Consider the following 20,966-nt stretch of genomic DNA (forward strand, 5'->3'; position numbering starts at 1 on the left):
GAGTCCGGCTTCCGAATAATGAGAAATCCAGTAAAGACACAGCGTTTCAGGTCCGGCAATGGTGCCCCTTACTCATGGCTGAGTAGTGTTCCCGACTGTGGACATTTAAAGGGAACCTGTCACCGGGATTTGTGCATAGAGCTGAGGACATGGGTTGCTAGATGGCCGCTAGCACATCCGCAATATCCAGTCCCCATAGCTCTGTGTAAAAAAAACTATCTGATCCATATGCAAATTACCCTGAGACGAGTCCTGTCCCTGAGATGAGTCCAGCGTGAAGGAGTCCAGCACCGCCCCGCATCCTCAGAATCTCCTCCTTGCTCCCCGACTTTAGAAAGCCAGAGCGCCGTAATCTTGCGATGCGAGAGCTAGCGCATGCGCAGTGTCGTCATAGTGTTCCTTCCCTGTGCTGGCATCAGCCTCAGGGAAGGAACTGCGCATGCGCTAGCTCACGCATCGCGAGATTACGGCGCTCTGGCTTTCTGACTTCGGGGAGCAAGGAGGAGATTCTGAGGATGCAGGCGGTGCTGGACTCCTTCACGCTGGACTCCTCTCAGGGACAGGACTCGTCTCAGGGACAGGACTCGTCTCAGGGACAGGACTCGTCTCAGGGACAGGACTCGTCTCAGGGACAGGACACGTCTCAGGGACAGGACTCCTCTCAGGGACAGGGCTCCTCTCAGGGACAGGACTCCTCTCAGGGACAGGACTCATCTCAGGGACAGGACTCCTCTCAGGGACAGGGCTCCTCTCAGGGACAGGGCTCCTCTCAGGGACAGGACTCATCTCACGTACAGGACTCATCTCAGGTTAATTTGCATATGGATCAAATCATTTTTTTTTACACAATAAAAGCACACAGAGCTATGGGGACTGGGTATTGCGGATGTGCTAGCGGCCATCTAGCCCCCATGCTCTCAGCTCTATACATCAAAATCCCGGTGACAGGTTCCCTTTAATGCCAAACGCAACCAATAAGATCGCAGTGAGGCAGAAAGCACGCCCACAGATTGCGAAATCAAATACAGGTAAAAGCAATACAAACTTATACAAAACACTAAGAATGTAAAATTAAATTGTGTCTCTGGTTTAATCCGGCTGGCGCACAAGTTCCCAACTGAAAAATCCGAAAGGATTCCCGTTTTAGGAGTTAGCGCTTACGATCAGCCCCCTCTACTGGGTGGAGTGACCGGCTCCAATCCCTGAACACGGAAACCAGACGTGTCCCCCTGGTTAACAACCGCAAAGTTTGAACTGGCGGCTGAGATGTTTCTACTTTTAGGCCTCTTGCACACGACCGTATGTATTTTGCGTAACGGAACAGCTGGCCCCAAATAGAACAGTCCTATCCTTGTCCGAAATGCGGACAATAATAGGACATGTTCTATTTTTTTGCGGAAAAGAAATATGAACATACGGAAACGGAATGCACACGGAGTAACTTCAGTTTTTTTTTTTGCGGACCCATTGAAGTGAATGGTTCCGCATACGGTCCGCAAAGAAAAACCTGAAATGGACACGGAAAAAAAATACGTTCGTGTGCAAGAGGCCTAACAGTAAGGTAGGTCGGAGAAATGTTTCCTAATTCTTGTTTTCAAGTCGTTGGTTGAACATCCGACAGATTGAGATACAATAAACTACATGGTGGGTATCCTATTAATATATTACGTCCTTTAGCCATAGATTGTATGAACTGATGGATCTCCTATGTGTATATGCGGAGTCCACATCTGAAAATACCTTTATATTGTAGCCATGAAGGATGTTCCTCAAGGGTCAAACTCAGAAAGGGGGAATCAATAAAACTTAGAAGTAAAACATAAAACAGTAGTCCACTATGGATGTGAAGCACACTGTAGGAGGGGTGCACCCATAGGGGGCTTCTGCTTTTTTTTAAAATTATTTTTACTTTTAATAATTCATATTTTTATCTGGACACCACTGTACACATAGCCTGAATCATTTGAATTGGCCTATTAACCTAAATTTTACAAGTTCGGTTACTATCCCTTTAAAACTAGACTGAAGATTTTCATGGGGTTACAAAGGTGACAGAAGATAGAAATGATATATTATAGAGTAATAAGTCACAAATTAATTCGGATTTACTGGGCTCAACAATCACATATAAAAAGGAATTTTCAGAGACTTTTTATCTGAAGACCTATCCTCTGAATACGCGGGACGCCCGTCAATCGGCAGCGGGGCCTGCAGTAGCGCCATGGACTTCTCTCAGATCACCAAGCACTGCGCCGTACTGTACATAGGATGGCAGCAGTGCTTTGTATCGCTGCTCAGACCCATTCAATGGGATAAGCTGCACTAAAGCTACCGTATGTGAAAAATTAACATAATGGTCTAGGCAAAGCTTCAAAAAAGCTGTGGCGCTACTGTGAGAGCCACCACCTTCTCAAACGGCTAATCTGTGGGAGTCCAACGTGTCAGACACTCACCAACAAAATACTGATGACCTCTCATTTAAAAGATCTTGGAAAATCCTTTTCAAGTTTTGCAGATTCACCCTTTTCAGTTTTATAGCAATAAATATATCAGAAGAGGTACTGCTAACAGCACTATAAAGACAATATAAATGTACGCTATATGTGCAAGAATATAACTACTATAATACTGCACCTATGTACAGGAATATAACTACTATAATACTGCTCCTATGTACAAGAATATAACTACTATAATACTGCTCCTATGTACAAGAATATAACTACTATAATACTGCTCCTATGTACAAGAATATAACTACTATAATACTGCTCCCATGTACAAGAATATAACTACTATAATACTGCTCCTATGTACAAGAGTATAACTGCTATAATACTGCTCCTATGTACAAGAATATAACTACTATAATACTGCCTCCTATGTACAAGAATATAACTACTATAATACTGCTCCTATGTACAAGAATATAACTACTATAATACTGCCTCCTATGTACAAGAATATAACTACTATAATACTGCTCCTATGTACAAGAATATAACTGCTATAATACTTCTCCTATGTACAAGAATATAACTACTATAATACTGCTCCTATGTACAAGAATATAACTACTATAATACTGCTCCTATGTACAAGAATATAACTACTATAATACTGCCTCCTATGTACAAGAATATAACTACTATAATTCTGCTCCTATGTACAAGAATATAACTACTATAATACTGCTCCTATGTAGAAGAATATAACTACTATAATACTGCTCCTATGTACAAGAATATAACTACTATAATACTGCTCCTATGTACAAGAATATAACTACTATAATACTGCTCCTATGTACAAGAATATAACTACTGTAATACTGCTCCTATGTACAAGAATATAACTACTATAATACTGCCTCCTATGTACAAGAATATAACTACTATAATACTGCTCCTATGTACAAGAATATAACTACTATAATACTGCCTCCTATGTACAAGAATATAACTACTATAATACTGCACCTATGTACAAGAATATAGCTACTATAATACTGCTCCTATGTACAAGAATATAACTACTATAATACTGCTCCTACGTACAAGAATATAGCTACTATAATACTGCCCCCTATATACAAGAATAAAACTACTATAATACTGCTCCTATGTACAAGAATATAACTACTATAATTCTGCTCCTATGTACAAGAATATAACTACTATAATACTGCTCCTATGTAGAAGAATATAACTACTATAATACTGCTCCTATGTACAAGAATATAACTACTATAATACTGCTCCTATGTACAAGAATATAACTACTATAATACTGCTCCTATGTACAAGAATATAACTACTGTAATACTGCTCCTATGTACAAGAATATAACTACTATAATACTGCCTCCTATGTACAAGAATATAACTACTATAATACTGCTCCTATGTACAAGAATATAACTACTATAATACTGCCTCCTATGTACAAGAATATAACTACTATAATACTGCTCCTATGTACAAGAATATAACTACTATAATACTGCTCCTATGTACAAGAGTATAACTACTATAATACTGCCTCCTATGTACAAGAATATAACTACTATAATACTGCTCCTATGTACAAGAATATAACTACTATAATACTGCTCCTATGTACAAGAATATAACTACTATAATACTGCCCCCTATGTACAAGAATATAACTACTATAATACTGCCCCCTATGTACAAGAATATAACTACTATAATACTGCTCCTATGTACAAGAATATAACTACTATAATACTGCCCCCTATGTACAAGAATATAACTACTATAATACTGCCCCCTATGTACAAGAATATAACTACTATAATACTGCTCCTATGTATAAGAATACAACTACTATAATACTGCTACTATATACAAGAATAAAACTACTATAATACTGCTCCTATGTACAAGAATATAACTACTATAATACTGCACCTATGTACAAGAATATAGCTACTATAATACTGCTCCTATGTACAAGAATATAACTACTATAATACTGCTCCTACGTACAAGAATATAGCTACTATAATACTGCCCCCTATATACAAGAATATAACTACTATAATACTGCCTCCTATGTATAAGAATACAACTACTATAATACTGCTACTATATACAAGAATAAAACTACTATAATACTGCTCCTATGTACAAGAATATAACTACTATAATACTGCACCTATGTACAAGAATATAGCTACTATAATACTGCTCCTATGTACAAGAATATAACTACTATAATACTGCTCCTACGTACAAGAATATAGCTACTATAATACTGCCCCCTATATACAAGAATAAAACTACTATAATACTGCTCCTATGTACAAGAATATAACTACTATAATACTGCACCTATGTACAAGAATATAGCTACTATAATACTGCCCCCTATATACAAGAATATAACTACTATAATACTGCCTCCTATGTACAAGAATATAACTACTATAATACTGCCTCCTATGTACAAGAATATAAGTACTATAATACTGCTCCTACGTACAAGAATATAACTACTATAATACTACTCCTATGTAGAAGAATATAACTACTATAATACTGCCTCCTATGTACAAGAATATAACTAATATAATACTGCTCCTATGTACAAGAATATAACTTCTATAATACTGCCTCCTATGTACAAGAATAAAAGTACTATAATACTGCTCCTATGTACAAGTATATAACTACTATAATACTGCCTCCTATATACAAGAATATAACTACTATAGTACTGCTCCTATGTACAAGAATATAACTAATATAATACTGCTCCTATGTACAAGAATATAACTACTATAATACTGCTCCTATGTACAAGAATATAACTACTATAATACTGCTCTTATGTACAAGAATATAACTACTATAATACTGCCTCCTATATACAAGAATATAACTACTATAGTACTGCTCCTATGTACAAGAATATAACTACTATAATACTGCCTCCTATATACAAGAATATAACTACTATAGTACTGCTCCTATGTACAAGAATATAACTACTATAATACTGCTCCTATGTACAAGAATATAACTACTATAATACTGCTCCTATGTACAAGAATATAACTACTATAATACTGCCTCCTATGTACAGGAATATAACTACTATAATACTGCCTCCTATATACAAGAATATAACTACTATAGTACTGCTCCTATATACAAGAATATAACTACTATAATACTGCTCCTATGTACAGGAATATACCTACTATAATACTACTCCTATGTACAAGAATATAACTACTATAATACTGCTCCTATGTACAAGAATATAACTACTATAATACTGCTCCTATGTACAAGAATATAACTACTATAATACTGCTCCTATGTACAAGAATATAACTACTATAATACTGCTCCTATGTACAACAATATAACTGCTATAATACTGCCTCCTATTTACAAGAATATAACTACTATAATACTGCCTCCTATGTACAAGAATATAACTACTATAATACTGCCCCTATGTACAAGAATATAATTACTATAATACTGCTCCTATGTACAGGAATATAACTACTATAATACTGCTCCTATGTACAAGAATATAACTACTATAATACTGCCTCCTATGTACAAGAATATAACTACTATAATACTGCCCCTATGTACAAGAATATAACTACTATAATACTGCTCCTATGTACAAGAATATAACTACTATAATACTGCTCTTATGTACAAGACTATAACTACTATAATACTGCTCCTATGTACAAGAATATAACTACTATAATACTGCCCCTATGTACAAGAATATAACTACTATAATACTGCTGCTATGTACAAGAATATAACTACTATAAGGCCTCATGCACACGACCGTTGTGTGCATCCGTGGCCGTTGTGCCGTTTTCCGTTTTTTTTCGCGGACCCATTGACTTTCAATGGGTCCGTGGAAAAATCGGAAAATGCACCGTTTTGCAGCCGCATCCGTGATCCGTGTTTTGGCGGACAACGGTTCACGGACCCATTCAAGTCAATGGGTCCGTGAAAGAACACGGATGCACACAAGATTGGCATCTGCGTCCGTGATCCGTGGCCGTAGGTTACTTTTTATACAGACGGATCCGAAGATCCGTCTGCATAAAAGCTTTTTCAGAGATGAGTTTTCACTTTGTGAAAACTCAAATCCGACAGTATATTCTAACACAGAGGCGTTCCCATAGTGATGGGGACGCTTCTAGTTAGAATATACTGAGAACTGTGTACATGACTGCCCCCTGCTGCCTGGCAGCACCCGATCTCTTACAGGGGGCTGTGATCCGCACAATTAACCCCTCAGGTGCTGCACCTGAAGGGGTTAATTGTGCATATCATAGCCCCCTATAAGAGATCAGGGGCTGCCAGGCAGCAGGGGGCAGACCCCCCTCCCTCCCCAGTTTGAATATCATTGGTGGCCAGTGTGCGGCCCGGCCCCCCCCCCTATTGTAATATCATTGGTGGCCAGTGTGCGGCCTCCCCCCCCCGCCCACCCTCTATTGTATTAATATCATTGGTGGCCAGTGTGCGGTCGGAATCTCCGCTGCCACCAATGATCGGGGGGGGGGGGGGGGGGGCAGAGGGGAGGCCGCCCACTGGCCACCAATGAAATTACAATAGAGGGGGGGAGGGGGGCAGACGGAGGGGGGGGCGGGGGAGGGGAGGCCGCACACTGGCCACCAATGATATTACAATAGAGGGGGGGAGGGGAGGCCGCACACTGGCCACCAATGATATTACAATAGAGGGGGGCCAACGGAGGGGGGGGCGACGGGGGGGGCGGGGGAGGGGAGGCCGCACACTGGCCACCAATGATATTCAAACTGGGGAGGGTGGGGGTTATGATATGCACAATTAACCCCTTCAGGTGCGGCACCTGAAGGGTTAATTGTGCTGATCACAGCCCCCTGTAAAAGATCGGGTGCTGCCAGGCAGCAGGGGGCAGTCATGTACACAGGTAAGTTCGTCGTATATTCTAACTAGAAGCGTCCCCATCACTATGGGAACGCCTCTGTGTTAGAATATACTGTCGGATATGAGGTTCACGATGTAACTCATATCCGACAGTATATTCTAACATAGAGGCGTTCCCATGGTGATGGGGACGCTTCAAGTTAAAATATACCATCGGATTGGAGAAAACTCCGATCCTATGGTATATTAACTCCTGACTTTACATTAAAAGTCAATGGGGGACGGATCCATTTGAAATTGCACCATATTGTGTCAACGTCAAACGGATCCGTCCACATTGACTTGCATTGTAATTCAGGACGGATCCGTTTGGCTCCACACGGCCAGGCGGACACCAAAACGACTGTTTTTTCATGTCTGTGGATCCTCCAAAAATCAAGGAAGACCCACGGACGAAAAAACGGTCACGGATCACGGACCTACGGACCCCGTTTTTGCGGACCGTAAAAAAAACGGTCGTGTGCATGAGGCCTAACACTGATCATTGATTAGGAATATATAATATTACAATTCTCCTTGCAACACCCAAGTGGTTTGACTTTGGGCTAAACCTAAGGGTGTTAGTTTGGCAGTCCCATGTATTCATCCTTTAACCCCTATACAGGGATCTGGATATCTTAGCAGGGGAGTCACCAGGTCGCTTCCCCCTACAGTAGTCCTTGTGTGGCCGACAACTAACCCAAAGCAGTAAGAGACACCTGTCTGGGGCACCAAAAAAATTGGCAAAACTGGAAGTCAGGGGAGGCAGCAATGGGTCAATACAATAGGCACAGGAATCAGGCAGAGGTTGGTACACGGGCAGACAAATGGAACTGCACATCCTGCCAAGGATCACACTTTTTCAAGGGAAGACATATGGACATAATTGGTTTTTGGGTTATGAAATGAATTGAATATCCAAGCAGATAGGGGAAATCTCAGTCACAGTAAAGGAACCCAACAGTAATATTTCCCTGAGCAAATGAATTCAATTTAGTAATAAGTGCGACCCTGACTGTTCCATACACTGTCATGAATTCTCAGAGAATTATGCCGATCATATGACATCACACTACACACATGAACAGAGCGAAGTTTATCCTTGTCACAATGTATCAGGAAGAAAATTCATTGTCTTCTTAGATGTGGCAGTTTTTTTGCGGTTGGAGTAAAGCTGAGTAGCGCCCAGCTTTCCCAGAATGTGTAAGTGTGAGTGGTGTGTGCCTGTACGTGACCTGCCGGCCCCTGACGATACAAGAGGGTGGCGGGGTATTTGGGATGGTTACTGCACTATAATGCGAATGTTTTTCAGGTGAAATACAGAAATTATATAGACTAGCAGGGACGGACTGGGAACTTAAAGTGGCCCTGAAAAAAATACAAAAAAGGGCCCCGTTTTGTAGTTGGGTCCAAACTGATCGAAGAGAGGTCCAGCAATACTATATTGCGGCACATTATACCACCCCAACAGACCCAAAAACCACAGTCCATCACAAAATACTGCCAGCAGCACAAAATACATCCCCAAAAACATCCACTGGTCGGCCATGAGGAGGGTTCAGGCGGCCCCCTGAGCATCGGCTCACCTGGAAATTTCCCTGTAAGTTTTATGGCCAATCCACCCCTGTAGACTAGGTTCTGTTCACATCTAAGGCCCCGTCCAGAGCGTTCACCGTAGATCCGTCAGACGCTTCTGCAGAACTCTATGGACTTTGTTATATTTGCAAGTCAACAATTCTTAATTGTAGGTCTTCTGAGAGCTCTTTTGTCCGAGGCATCATTCACATCAGGCAATGCTTCTTGTGAAAAGCAAACCCAGAACTGGTGTGTGTTTTTTATAGGGCAGGGCAGCTGTAACCAACACCTCCAATCTCATCTCATTGATTGGACTCCAGTTGGCTGACACCTCACTCCAATTAGCTCTTGGAGATGTCATTAGGGGTTCACATACTTTTTCCACCTGCACTGTGAACGTTTACATGGTGTGTTCAATAAAAACATGGTAACATTTAATTCTTTGTGTGTTATTAGTTTAAGCAGACTGTGATTGTCTATTGTTGTGACTTAGATGAAGATCAGATCACATTTTATGACCAATTTGTGCAGAAATCCATATCATTCCAAAGGGTTCACATACTTTTTCTTGCAACTGTATATGAGATAGATAGATAGATAATAGATAGATAGATAGAAGATATATACCCATTACCCCAGCAGCCCAGGAGTAAGCAGCACTGTACATGAGCTCCTGAGTTTTCATCACTTTATACCTTGTAATGAGCAAATTTTAGGACAAAATCTGGGAAATATCGACTCCATGGGATACAGAAGCGAGCAGGACTAAAGCTCTTCATGAAAAAGGAAAAACGTATGGATTTTAAAGGACAAAACAAGATTTTTGCTTAGAGGACAGACGGCAATTAACAGGACAGACTACAAACAACGAGCACCATCATCCTCCAGAGAACTGAGCACCCACAGGTGAGACCTCCTGCTCCAACACCAAACCCCCCACAACCTCACTAGAAACTGCTAGAGACCAAGCTCCATAGAAATAAGGATATTATTTAAGAAATGGAAAACCACAATTTGGAACAAGGAATGTCCAGCAATGTAGATGAGGAAAAGACACAAGGCTCGGCCAGCAGGGGGTCAGACATCCCTGAGATAACCTACTCAGAAGGGCTGAGGGGCACTCAAGCAAGGAAAGCTGTAAAAGATGCCACCATTAGACAGAGTCCAGAGACCCCCTATGCTGATTTCACTTATAAGGAGCCACAGAGGAGGAAAACAGAGGTAAGTGTTCTTCACTGAGAAGCCGTCTGCCTGGCACACAGCCTTCTGCAGACATTATATTAACGTATCAAAGTGCGGCATCAACAGGGGCCGACAGATCAGGATAAAGGAAACAGGGGCTGAGGAGGACACTGTACTCACCATAAATCTATACAACACCGGCACCATCGTGATACAAGGCAATGAGGACAACTTAACACAGTTAGAAAGAACCTTTCCTCATATCAAAAACCTGGCCCAAAAATACAAGTCAGAAGAAAAAGCACAGACAACCCCCAAAGACCCCCCTGAGGCTTTAGGTGAGGATGCCTCCCACCCAACAGCCGGCATTCTCAGAGACTGTTTATATCAATTAGAAAGAGACTTCAAGGAAGAACTTCAAAGAAACCGAAGTGGCAAAAATGCAAATGACAAAGCACTTAAAGAAATAAACAAAGTGAAATATGAATTTACAGCAGTTCTGGGAGAAATGCAATGTAAACTGCATGCCCTACAACAAGAAAATAGAAAGCTACAACAAGAGATAACAGATCTAAAGATACAGAATCAGGAAGAGGGTCAGGGAAGAGCACAGACACAATGACAAACAGCATCCAGAACCAAAGATCCGTAACACATTAACAACACCAGAAATGAATGTAACCACACCAACCAATAGCGGATTGCTACACGCAGAGACAGTTTGAGAAACATCGACATTCAAATCCTTCTAGAAACATGGACTAAGGCAGAGAGCGGGTCCCTGGCACCCACTGGATAGAGGGAAATCTCTGTCCCGGCCCTGAAAAATAAAACCACCAAACTTGGCCGCTGTTCGGGAGGAATAGTGGTGTGGTATAAAGTGGAGCTCCATCAGCAGATTAGACTGGTGAGACGAGGAAACAGCCATATCTGGATCAGAACAGACCGCTCCATCCTCACCTCCCAGTCCGACATCTACCTCTGTCCCCCTACTACAACCCAGAATGCTTTGAGATCCTGCAAAGGGAAGCCGCCCACTATCAAACCCTGGGCAAAGTCCTTATCATCGGAGACCTCAATGCCAGAACAGGCAGGGAAAGAGACTACCTGACCACAGATGGAAACATCTATATATATGGAGCACAGACCGACAGCGACAGCTCAGCACATACAGAGAGGAGCAGTTACGACAGCACGGTAAATAAAAGTGGCAAAAAATTGTTGAGTCTTTGAAGCCTAGGACTCCACATCCTCAACGGTCGCACCAAGGGAGACTCTATAGGAAGGACTACATTAAACTCCCATGTGGGAAGCAGCGTAGTAAACTACGCCATCACAGACATGGACCCCGCAAACATTGGGGCCTTCATAGTCAGCCCACAATCGCACTTGTCTGATCACAACCAAAAATCCCTATATATTAAGTCCACAAACCACCAGGACAAATACCTCAGCAGGCCGGGCTCTTCACACTACCTCCATTTTATAAGTGGTCCAAGACATCGGCTCAGAAATATAAAGAGGTGCACAATAAACCAGAAATCCAAGGGATGCTCTACTACAAGGTGTTTGAGATAAACCCAGAAGGAGTCAATCAAGCTGTAAGAGATCTTAATAATATATTTTACACAATGGCAAAAATGGCTGACCTGAAAAAGTATAGCCACCTGAAGCAAAAAGAAGATAACCCCAACAATTGGTTTGATGAGGAGTGCAGAGCTGTACAGAAGACCTTAAGATCGGCCTCAAATAAAAAGCATGGAGATCCCAACAACACCAACATGCGAGAGGTCTAAGACACAACGCAGAGGCAATACAAAACTCTCCTCAGAAGGAAAGAGCAAGAATATACCTCAACGAAACTTACACAGCTTCAAGATGCCCTCCCAGATAACGCCTTCTGGGAACTATGGAACCACCTGGGCACAAATGAGAAGCAAAACAACCTCCATATTCAGAACGGCAACGTCTGGCTCCAGTATTTCAGAGACCTCTACAGAGACATCCCAAAAGAAGAACGTAACCCAGACCAAGAACAAATGAGGTCAAAACTGAAGAGCATGGAAGAGATACTTAAAGATTTCCAAAACCCACTAGATTCACACCATAACACTGCAGGAGATATCAGAGAGAATATCAACCATAAGAGGTAAGAAACCCAGCGGCACAAATGGCATCCCACCCGAAATGATTAAGTACAGCCCTCCAGCAATACAGGCAGCCATAGCAAAACTGTACAACATTGTGCTGAGCACTGGCTACATCCCTCATGCCTGGAACCAAGGTGTCATAACCCCAATACACAAGAGTGGGGACAGGTATGACCCGGCCAACCACGAGGGATATGTGTCAGCAGCAATCTGGGGAAACTATTTAACAGTATCCTGAACAAGAGAATCCTCTGCTTTCTCACCCAGCACAATGTACTCAGGGTTTATGCCAAACCACCGCACCACAGATCACATCTACACCCTGCACCGCCTCATCCAGAGCCATTTCCACAACACAAAGCAGGGAAAGATATACGCTTGTTTCGGGGACTTCAATAATGCCTTTGACTCGGTGTGGCACCCAGGATTGCTCCTGAAACTACTGGAGAGTGGAATAGGAGAAAAGACATACGACGTCATCAAAAGCTCCTACACCGAGAACCGATGCAGTGTGAAGGTAAATGGGAAAAGAACGGCTTACTTCCAGCAGAGCCGAGGAGTCAGACAGGGCTGCAGCCTCAGTCCAACTCTCTTTAACATTTACATCAACGAGCTGGCAGCGGCTCTGGAGTCCTCCTCAACACCACGTCTCATCCTCCATGACATGGAGGTGAAATTTCTCCTGTATGCAGATGACCTTCTCCTACTATCACCAACTGAGAAAGGTCTCCAAGACCAGCTAGTCATTCTGGAGAAATTCAGCACCACATGGACCCTTCCCATAAATTTAAAAAAGACCAAGACTGTGGTGTTCCAGAGAAGGAAAACAAAGTCAGCCAGGCCACCTACCTTTATGCTACACAACCGCCCTCTTACAGCCACCAACAGGTACACCTACCTGGGCCTGATAATTGACCAAACTGGGAGCTTCAAATCAGCCATTGAGGAGATGAAAGACAAAGCATGCAAGACCTTCTACAACATCAGAAGATGACTGTACCACCTCAAATCACCCATGAGGGTCTGGCTTAAAATCTTTGACTCCATCATTGCACCAATCCTCCTGTATGGCAGTGAAGTCTGGGGCCCTCACACATACCCTGACTGGTCAAGATGGGATTCCAGCCCAACAGAAATATTCCACCTGGAATTCTGTAAGCATCTCCTCCAGGTCCATCGGATCACCACTAACAGTGCCTGTCGAGCTGGGCAGATTCCATCTACACTGTACAATCCAGAAGAGGGCGCTATCATTCAGGGGCCATCTACATGGTAGTAGTGAAGTCTACCATCACCATAAGGCCTTGCTACACCAAGGGATCCCAGGCAAGGCAAAGCCCAAAAATCAACTTACTGTAACCCAGCTCGACCAGATAATCACCCCACACCACCTCACAAAAGCCGGGATCAGGAACACAGTAAACAAAAGACAAAGGGAATACAGATGTAGCAGGGTTAGCACTCTAGCTCTTAACTCAAATTTCTTAACTCATACGTTATCTTGAGACAAGAGCCATTGAAAAGAAATTGAAGGTGTTTCCTTAGATTAGATAACACAACTCAGAAATCTCAGAAAACAGGAGTGTTAACTCTACTTCATCCGTACGTCAGTGAATGGAGGAAGGAGGTGAGAGCATCCCAGAAGCTGACGGTATACCAGAGCCTGCAGAGAGACTACAAACTGGCCCCATATCTGGAGAAACCAGGGAATCCCAGAGACTGGAAAATCCTGAGCCGCTACAGACTGAGCGCCCACAGCCTGGCTGTCGAATCCGGACGGCATCGACAGAGCTACATGCCTAGAGAAAGCAGACTGTGCCCGCAGTGCCACCTGGAGGCGGTGGAGGATGAGGCCCACTTCCTGATATACTGTCCCAAATACTCAGCAGTGAGGGACATCTACTTTAGGAGACTGTCTGATCTCTGCCCAGACTTCAGCTCCATGGAGGAGGAAGAGAAGCGGCCCATTCTGTTGGGAGAGGAAGAGAACATTGTGGACATAGCAGCACAATATATCAGTGCCTGCCACAGACTGAGAGGAGCCTGATATGCCATGGACTCCGATACCCTGACCCAGGGTGTGTTCGCACCCCCCCTTCCCCGTCATGATACGCCACGGACTCCTATACACCGACCCCGGGTGTGTCCCCATTTCTTAACCCCCTATTTCCCACATGCTTTGGCAATACTAATGTATAATTTTAGACCTGGCAATAAAGCTTTATTGATAGATAGAGAGATAGGTAGACAGAAAATAGACAGATAGATATTATATAGATAGATAGATAGACCCGCCTGAGAATAATCCTAGTAAGAGGACTGAAATGTTGCAGTTTGTGGTGAATAAACTACTCTTGGTAGCGCTGACGTATTTTTTTTCCCAATTTTTATAGTTTATGGATGTCGGTCATATCCTAGACTGCTGGCAGACTGATATCTTAGAGAGCTTTTGCTAGTGCTGCTCCAATTTTGATTTTAGATATGAGATAGATAGATAGATAGATAGATAGATAATAGATAGATAGACATACCTAGACTTTTAGACTCTGATACCTTGGGCTCCAAGGGGCACAGACATAAGACTGCAGGCAGGTGCCCATGTTGCCAGTGTTTACGGTGCCACTGCTTTTTAGGCGTCCTACAGACCGGTCAGTAGATAGCAGTAGATTGGTCAGTAGATAGCAGTAGATCGGTCAGTAGATAGCAGTAGATTGTTCAGTAGATAGCAGTAGATCAGTCAGTAGATAGGTCAGTAGATAGCAGTAGATCGGTCAGTAGATAGCAGTAGATCAGTCAGTAGATAGCAGTAGATCGGTCAGTAGATAGCAGTAGATCGGTCAGTAGATAACAGTAGATTGGTCAGTAGATAGCAGTAGATCGGTCAGTAGATAGCAGTAGATCGGTCAGTAGATAGCAGTAGATCGGTCAGTAGACAGCAATAGATCGGTGAGTAGACAGCAATAGATCGGTCAGTAGATAACAGTAGATTGGTCAGTAGATAGCAGTAGATCGGTCAGTAGATAGCAGTAGATTGTTCAGTAGATAGCAGTAGATCAGTCAGTAGATAGGTCAGTAGATAGCAGTAGATCGGTCAGTAGATAGCAGTAGATCGGTCAGTAGATAGCAGTAGATCGGTCAGTAGATAGCAGTAGATCGGTCAGTAGATAGCAGTAGATTGGTCAGTAGATAGCAGTAGATCAGTCAGTAGATAGCAGTAGATCGGTCAGTAGATAGCAGTAGATCGGTCAGTAGATAGCAGTAGATCGGTCAGTAGATAGCAGTAGATCGGTCAGTAGATAGCAGTAGATCGGTCAGTAGATAGCAGTAGATTGGTCAGTAGATAGCAGTAGATCGGTCAGTAGATCGGTCAGTAGATAGCAGTAGATCGGTCAGTAGATAGCAGTAGATCGGTCAGTAGATAGCAGTAGATCGGTCAGTAGATAGCAGTAGATCAGTCAGTAGATAGCAGTAGATCGGTCAGTAGATAGCAGTAGATCGGTCAGTAGATAGCAGTAGATCGGTCAGTAGATAGCAGTAGATCAGTCAGTAGATAGCAGTAGATCGGTCAGTAGATAGCAGTAGATCGGTCAGTAGATAGCAGTAGATCGGTCAGTAGATAGCAGTAGATTGGTCCGTAGATAGCAGTAGATTGGTCCGTAGATAGCAGTAGATCGGTCAGTAGATAGCAGTAGATCGGTCAGTAGATAGCAGTAGATCGGTCAGTAGATAGCAGTAGATCAGTCAGTAGATAGCAGTAGATCGGTCAGTAGATAGCAGTAGATCGGTCAGTAGATAGCAGTAGATCGGTCAGTAGATAGCAGTAGATCGGTCAGTAGATAGCAGTAGATCGGTCAGTAGATAGCAGTAGATCAGTCAGTAGATAGCAGTAGATCGGTCAGTAGATAGCAGTAGATCGGTCAGTAGATAGCAGTAGATCGGTCAGTAGATAGCAGTAGATCGGTCCGTAGATAGCAGTAGATCGGTCCGTAGATAGCAGTAGATCGGTCAGTAGATAGCAGTAGATCGGTCAGTAGATAGCAGTAGATCGGTCAGTAGATAGCAGTAGATCGGTCAGTAGATAGCAGTAGATCGGTCAGTAGATAGCAGTAGATCGGTCAGTAGATAGCAGTAGATCGGTCAGTAGATAGCAGTAGATCGGTCAGTAGATAGCAGTAGATCGGTCAGTAGATAGCAGTAGATCGGTCAGCAGATAGCAGTAGATCGGTCAGTAGATAGCAGTAGATCGGTCAGTAGATAGCAGTAGATCGGTCAGTAGATAGCAGTAGATCGGTCAGTAGATAGCAGTAGATCGGTCAGTAGATAGCAGTAGATTGGTCAGTAGATCGGTCAGTAGATAGCAGTAGATCGGTCAGTAGACAGCAGTAGATTGGTCAGTAGATCGGTCAGTAGATAGCAGTAGATCGGTCAGTAGATAGCAGTAGATAGCAGTAGATCGGTCAGTAGATAGCAGTAGATCGGTCAGTAGATAGCAGTAGATAGCAGTAGATCGGTCAGTAGATCGGTCAGTAGATCGGTCAGTAGATAGCAGTAGATCGGTCAGTAGATAGCAATAGATCGGTGAGTAGACAGCAATAGATCGGTCAGTAGACAGCAGTAGATTGGTCAGTAGACAGCAGTAGATTGGTCAATAGATAGCAGTAGATCGGTCAGTAGACAGCAGTAGATTGGTCAGTAGATCGGTCAGTAGATAGCAGTAGATCGGTCAGTAGATAGCAGTAGATAGCAGTAGATCGGTCAGTAGATCGGTCAGTAGATAGCAGTAGATCGGTCAGTAGATAGCAGTAGATCGGTCAGTAGATAGCAGTAGATTGGTCAGTAGACAGCAGTAGATTGGTCAATAGATAGCAGTAGATCGGTCAGTAGACAGCAGTAGATTGGTCAGTAGATCGGTCAGTAGATAGCAGTAGATCGGTCAGTAGATAGCAGTAGATAGCAGTAGATCGGTCAGTAGATCGGTCAGTAGATAGCAGTAGATCGGTCAGTAGATAGCAGTAGATCGGTCAGTAGATAGCAGTAGATAGCAGTAGATTGGTCAGTAGATTGGTCAGTAGATCGGTCAGTAGATAGCAGTAGATTGGTCCGTAGATAGCAGTAGATCGGTCAGTAGATAGCAGTAGATTGGTCAGTAGATAGCAGTAGATCGGTCAGTAGATCGGTCAGTAGATAGCAGTAGATCAGTCAGTAGATAGCAGTAGATCGGTCAGTAGATAGCAGTAGATCGGTCAGTAGATAGCAGTAGATTGGTCCGTAGATAGCAGTAGATCGGTCAGTAGATAGCAGTAGATCGGTCAGTAGATAGCAGTAGATCGGTCCGTAGATAGCAGTAGATCGGTCAGTAGATAGCAGTAGATTGAGGGGTCTGTGAACCCCTACTGATGATGAGGAGGAGGCTGCAGTCACTATTGTCCCCCAGACCTTTGGCGCTGGTCGGGGCGATGCTGGTAACAATGTTTCCTTTCCCGTCAGTATAATTACATTGTATTTTCACAACCTGTAAACTTTGCTACTTACTTGTCGTGTTGTACTTTATCCCATTAAAAAAATCTGGGCAAGGTCTCTCCACCAACTCGCCGGCTACACTTCTCGGCCAACAGGTGCCGATCTGATCGATGGTGGCACTGCAGTGAGGACCTGAAGATTGAAAAAAAGAATTTATATGAAAAAAATAAAAGGAAAAATCTTCAGGAAATGCAGAGACGTCATAAAGAGAGATCCCTGGAGCCCCGCAGCTGCCTCCTACCATCAAACAGGAAAGTGTGGTTGCTGGTGAGAAAACTGTCCTGAAACGCGTCCAGTAAGCTGCAGTTGGCATCAAATTCGTCTATAATAATCTCGAATATGGTGCTATCCATCCTGGAGGTGGCAGCTGCCGGTGGGATGCGGAGGATACAGTAGTGAGACTGGGGGCTCTCATGTGCTCCCTGTGTATAAGACTCAGCAGAGCAGCCAATCACAGAGGAGGGAGATGCTGCTCAGCTCTGCTATGTCTGCAGGAGGGATGCTACACAGCTCCACGCAGGGAGAATGCAGACTTCACAGGGTTAACCTCTTACTGCCTGCAAGCGCAGAAATCCCCAGCAGTGTATACACCGCCCGCATACAGCAGATACATGAGAGACAGATATGAGACTGCCCTCACTCTTACCCCTCCGGTCATACTTCTGTCTATTAGCTTTCTTACCTCGCTCACCCATTGTCTCTATCCCCTTTACCGCTCTTTTCTTTATCTTTCACTCTTATTCTTGCCGATCTCGCTTTTATTTACCGCTCTTCCTTATCTCTCTCTTGCTTACCTCACCACCTCTCTCTCCACCTTACTTCTCTCTCTTCTCTTACCGATCTCTTTTTTACCTCAGCCTCTCCCTTGCCTTCCTATCTCATGCACTTTCTCTGTCTAATCCTATTTCTTCCTGACACCTCTCTCTTGCGCTCTTTCTCTTTTGCACTCTCTCTCACTCTCTCTCTTTTGCACTCTCTCTCACTCTCACTCTTTTGCACTCTCTCACTCTCTCTCTCTTGCGCTCTCTCTAGCTCTCTTTCGCTATCTCTCTCTCTGTCTCTAGCTCTCTCTCACCCTCTCTTTCATTCTCTCTCTTACGCTCTCTCTCCCCCTCTCTCTAGCTCTCTTTCTATCTTTCTTTCTCTCTCTCTCACCCTCTCTCTTGCTCTCTCTCTCACTCCCTCTAGCTATCTCTCTCGCGCTGTCTCTCTCACTCTCTAGCTCTCTTTCTTGCACTCTCGCTCTCTCTCACTCTCTCTAGCTCTCTTTCTCGCTCTCTCTCTAGCTCTCTCTTTCTCTGTCTCTTACCCTCTCTCTCGCTGTAGCTCTCTGGATATCTCTCTCTAGCTCTCTCTCTTGTGCTGTCTCTCTCCCTCTCTCGGTAGCTCTTTCTCGCTCTTTTTTGTGCTCTCTCTCTCACACTCCCTCTTGCTCTCTCTCTTGTGCTCTCTCTCTTGCTATCTCTCTCGCTCTCTCTCTTGTGCTTTCTCTTTTGTGCTCTCTCTCTTGTGCTCTCTCTCTCTCGCTCTCTCTCGTGCTCTCTCTCTCACACTCTCTCTTGTGCTCCCTCTCGCTCTCTCTTGTGCTCTCTCTCTCTCATGGAAAATGGATACAAATCACACATTTTTCCAAAATAGGTTTAACATATAAACTTGATTTACACATTTACATTGGTTTATCTATCCTGTAATCCTCTATTAAAGGGGTTCTTGGGGCTCTCCTATATTGATGACCTATCCTCAGGATTGGTGGGGGTCCGACACCTGGCACCCCCGCCGATCGACTGTATGAAGGGAAGGCGCACGCGGTGTCCATGTGCCACGTGCTGCTGCTATGTCTATGGAGAGCAGGAAGAGAGACGGGAGAACCCCTTTAACAATACATAGTTTCAATACGCTGTTATGTCCACTAGGCGGCTCCGTTTTACAAATCTCAGATGCTATAAACAATGTATCACTATCTGCACCTTAAAGGGGTTGTCATATCTGGACACATAGCACCTCGTTTAGCATATGCCATAGACAGATAGTTGTAGGTCCCACGTCTGGGACCGACTTCATAACTAGAAAGGGGCCCGACCATGAATGGAGAGAAAGCTGCACATTTGGGGTTCTCTCCATTCACTGCTATTGGACATTCGTGAATAGAAGATCATTGGCTACGCTATTTTTAGACAGCCCCATAGTGGGTGACGGGGTGGCCATGCTCGCCCAAGGTGTTCTTCATGCATTTGTAGGGCCCCATTCTTGACACAGGAGTGGACCCAAGAGCAGGGACCAGAACCCACGAGGAACTTATCACATATTCTATCCTATCTGATCACCACCACCCTCTTCAGACAATGCAGAACACTAAATAGTTAAAATGTTCATGTAGTAAACAGGAAGAGAAGGCGGATCAGCGCAGTGTGCAGCCAAGAACGCGAAGGAGCGGCGAGAGATCACAGATAGAAAGAATCGCAGGGATTAGAAGTTTATACCCAGACACAATAAACTGACCCCGAGCTCCAAATCCCCACTATAGACATAAGGTCACATTGTACATTTTTGGCTGCCTGAAGCCACCACTAGGTGGAGCTTCCTGCAGACAGATCTATACAGGACCCAGGGGGTCAATTAAAACTCCTTTCAGCTCCCTCTAGTGGCCCCTCTGATCTGAGGGTCTGAGATCCTTTCCAACACATTCTACCCAGAAAGAGTAAAAAAACCAAAACACGGAGGCAATCCCCAAGAAATAGCTCAGAGGGAATGGACGTGAGGCCCCGAGCTGTAAGACATCTGTAGACATGATAGGGAATGTGGACTAATATCATAGGAGAACATAGAGTATAATGGAAATGTGTAATATATGTAATATGTCTATCCATGCTTCTATTGATCTATTTTATATCTCATATCTATCTATGTATATATCTGTCTGGCTATTTATCAATCTATTAATCCATTGTCTATCTATCCAAAATATGTAAGGAAAACACAGAATAGAATGAAGAAACATGTAATATATGTTATATGTAACTTTCTATTTATCTCTCTACCTATGCAATATCTATCTATCTATCTATCTATCTATCTATCTA

The 20,966-nt window shown here is 43.3% G+C and overlaps 1 protein-coding gene across 2 annotated transcripts in view; it reads right to left on the reverse strand.

The window, feature by feature from the left end:
* The window catches only part of CRHR2 (corticotropin releasing hormone receptor 2), a 325,375-nt gene that overhangs the window by 118,799 nt on the left and 185,610 nt on the right, over positions 1-20,966 (reverse strand). Inside the window, exons 1-2 of one of the 2 annotated variants that reach the window (XM_040431315.1) lie at positions 18,128-18,264; positions 17,899-18,018 (exon numbers count right to left, since the gene is read on the reverse strand). In XM_040431315.1, coding sequence (XP_040287249.1) covers positions 17,899-18,018; positions 18,128-18,239 — 232 coding nt within the window. In that variant the 5' untranslated portion in view covers positions 18,240-18,264. Of the gene's footprint in view, positions 1-17,898; positions 18,019-18,127; positions 18,265-20,966 lie in introns of those variants that run through there. The other variant, XM_040431314.1, reaches the window with a different exon arrangement.

Source organism: Bufo bufo, chromosome 5 (assembly GCF_905171765.1).
Source record: "Bufo bufo chromosome 5, aBufBuf1.1, whole genome shotgun sequence".
Classification (NCBI taxonomy): Eukaryota; Metazoa; Chordata; class Amphibia; order Anura; family Bufonidae; genus Bufo; species Bufo bufo.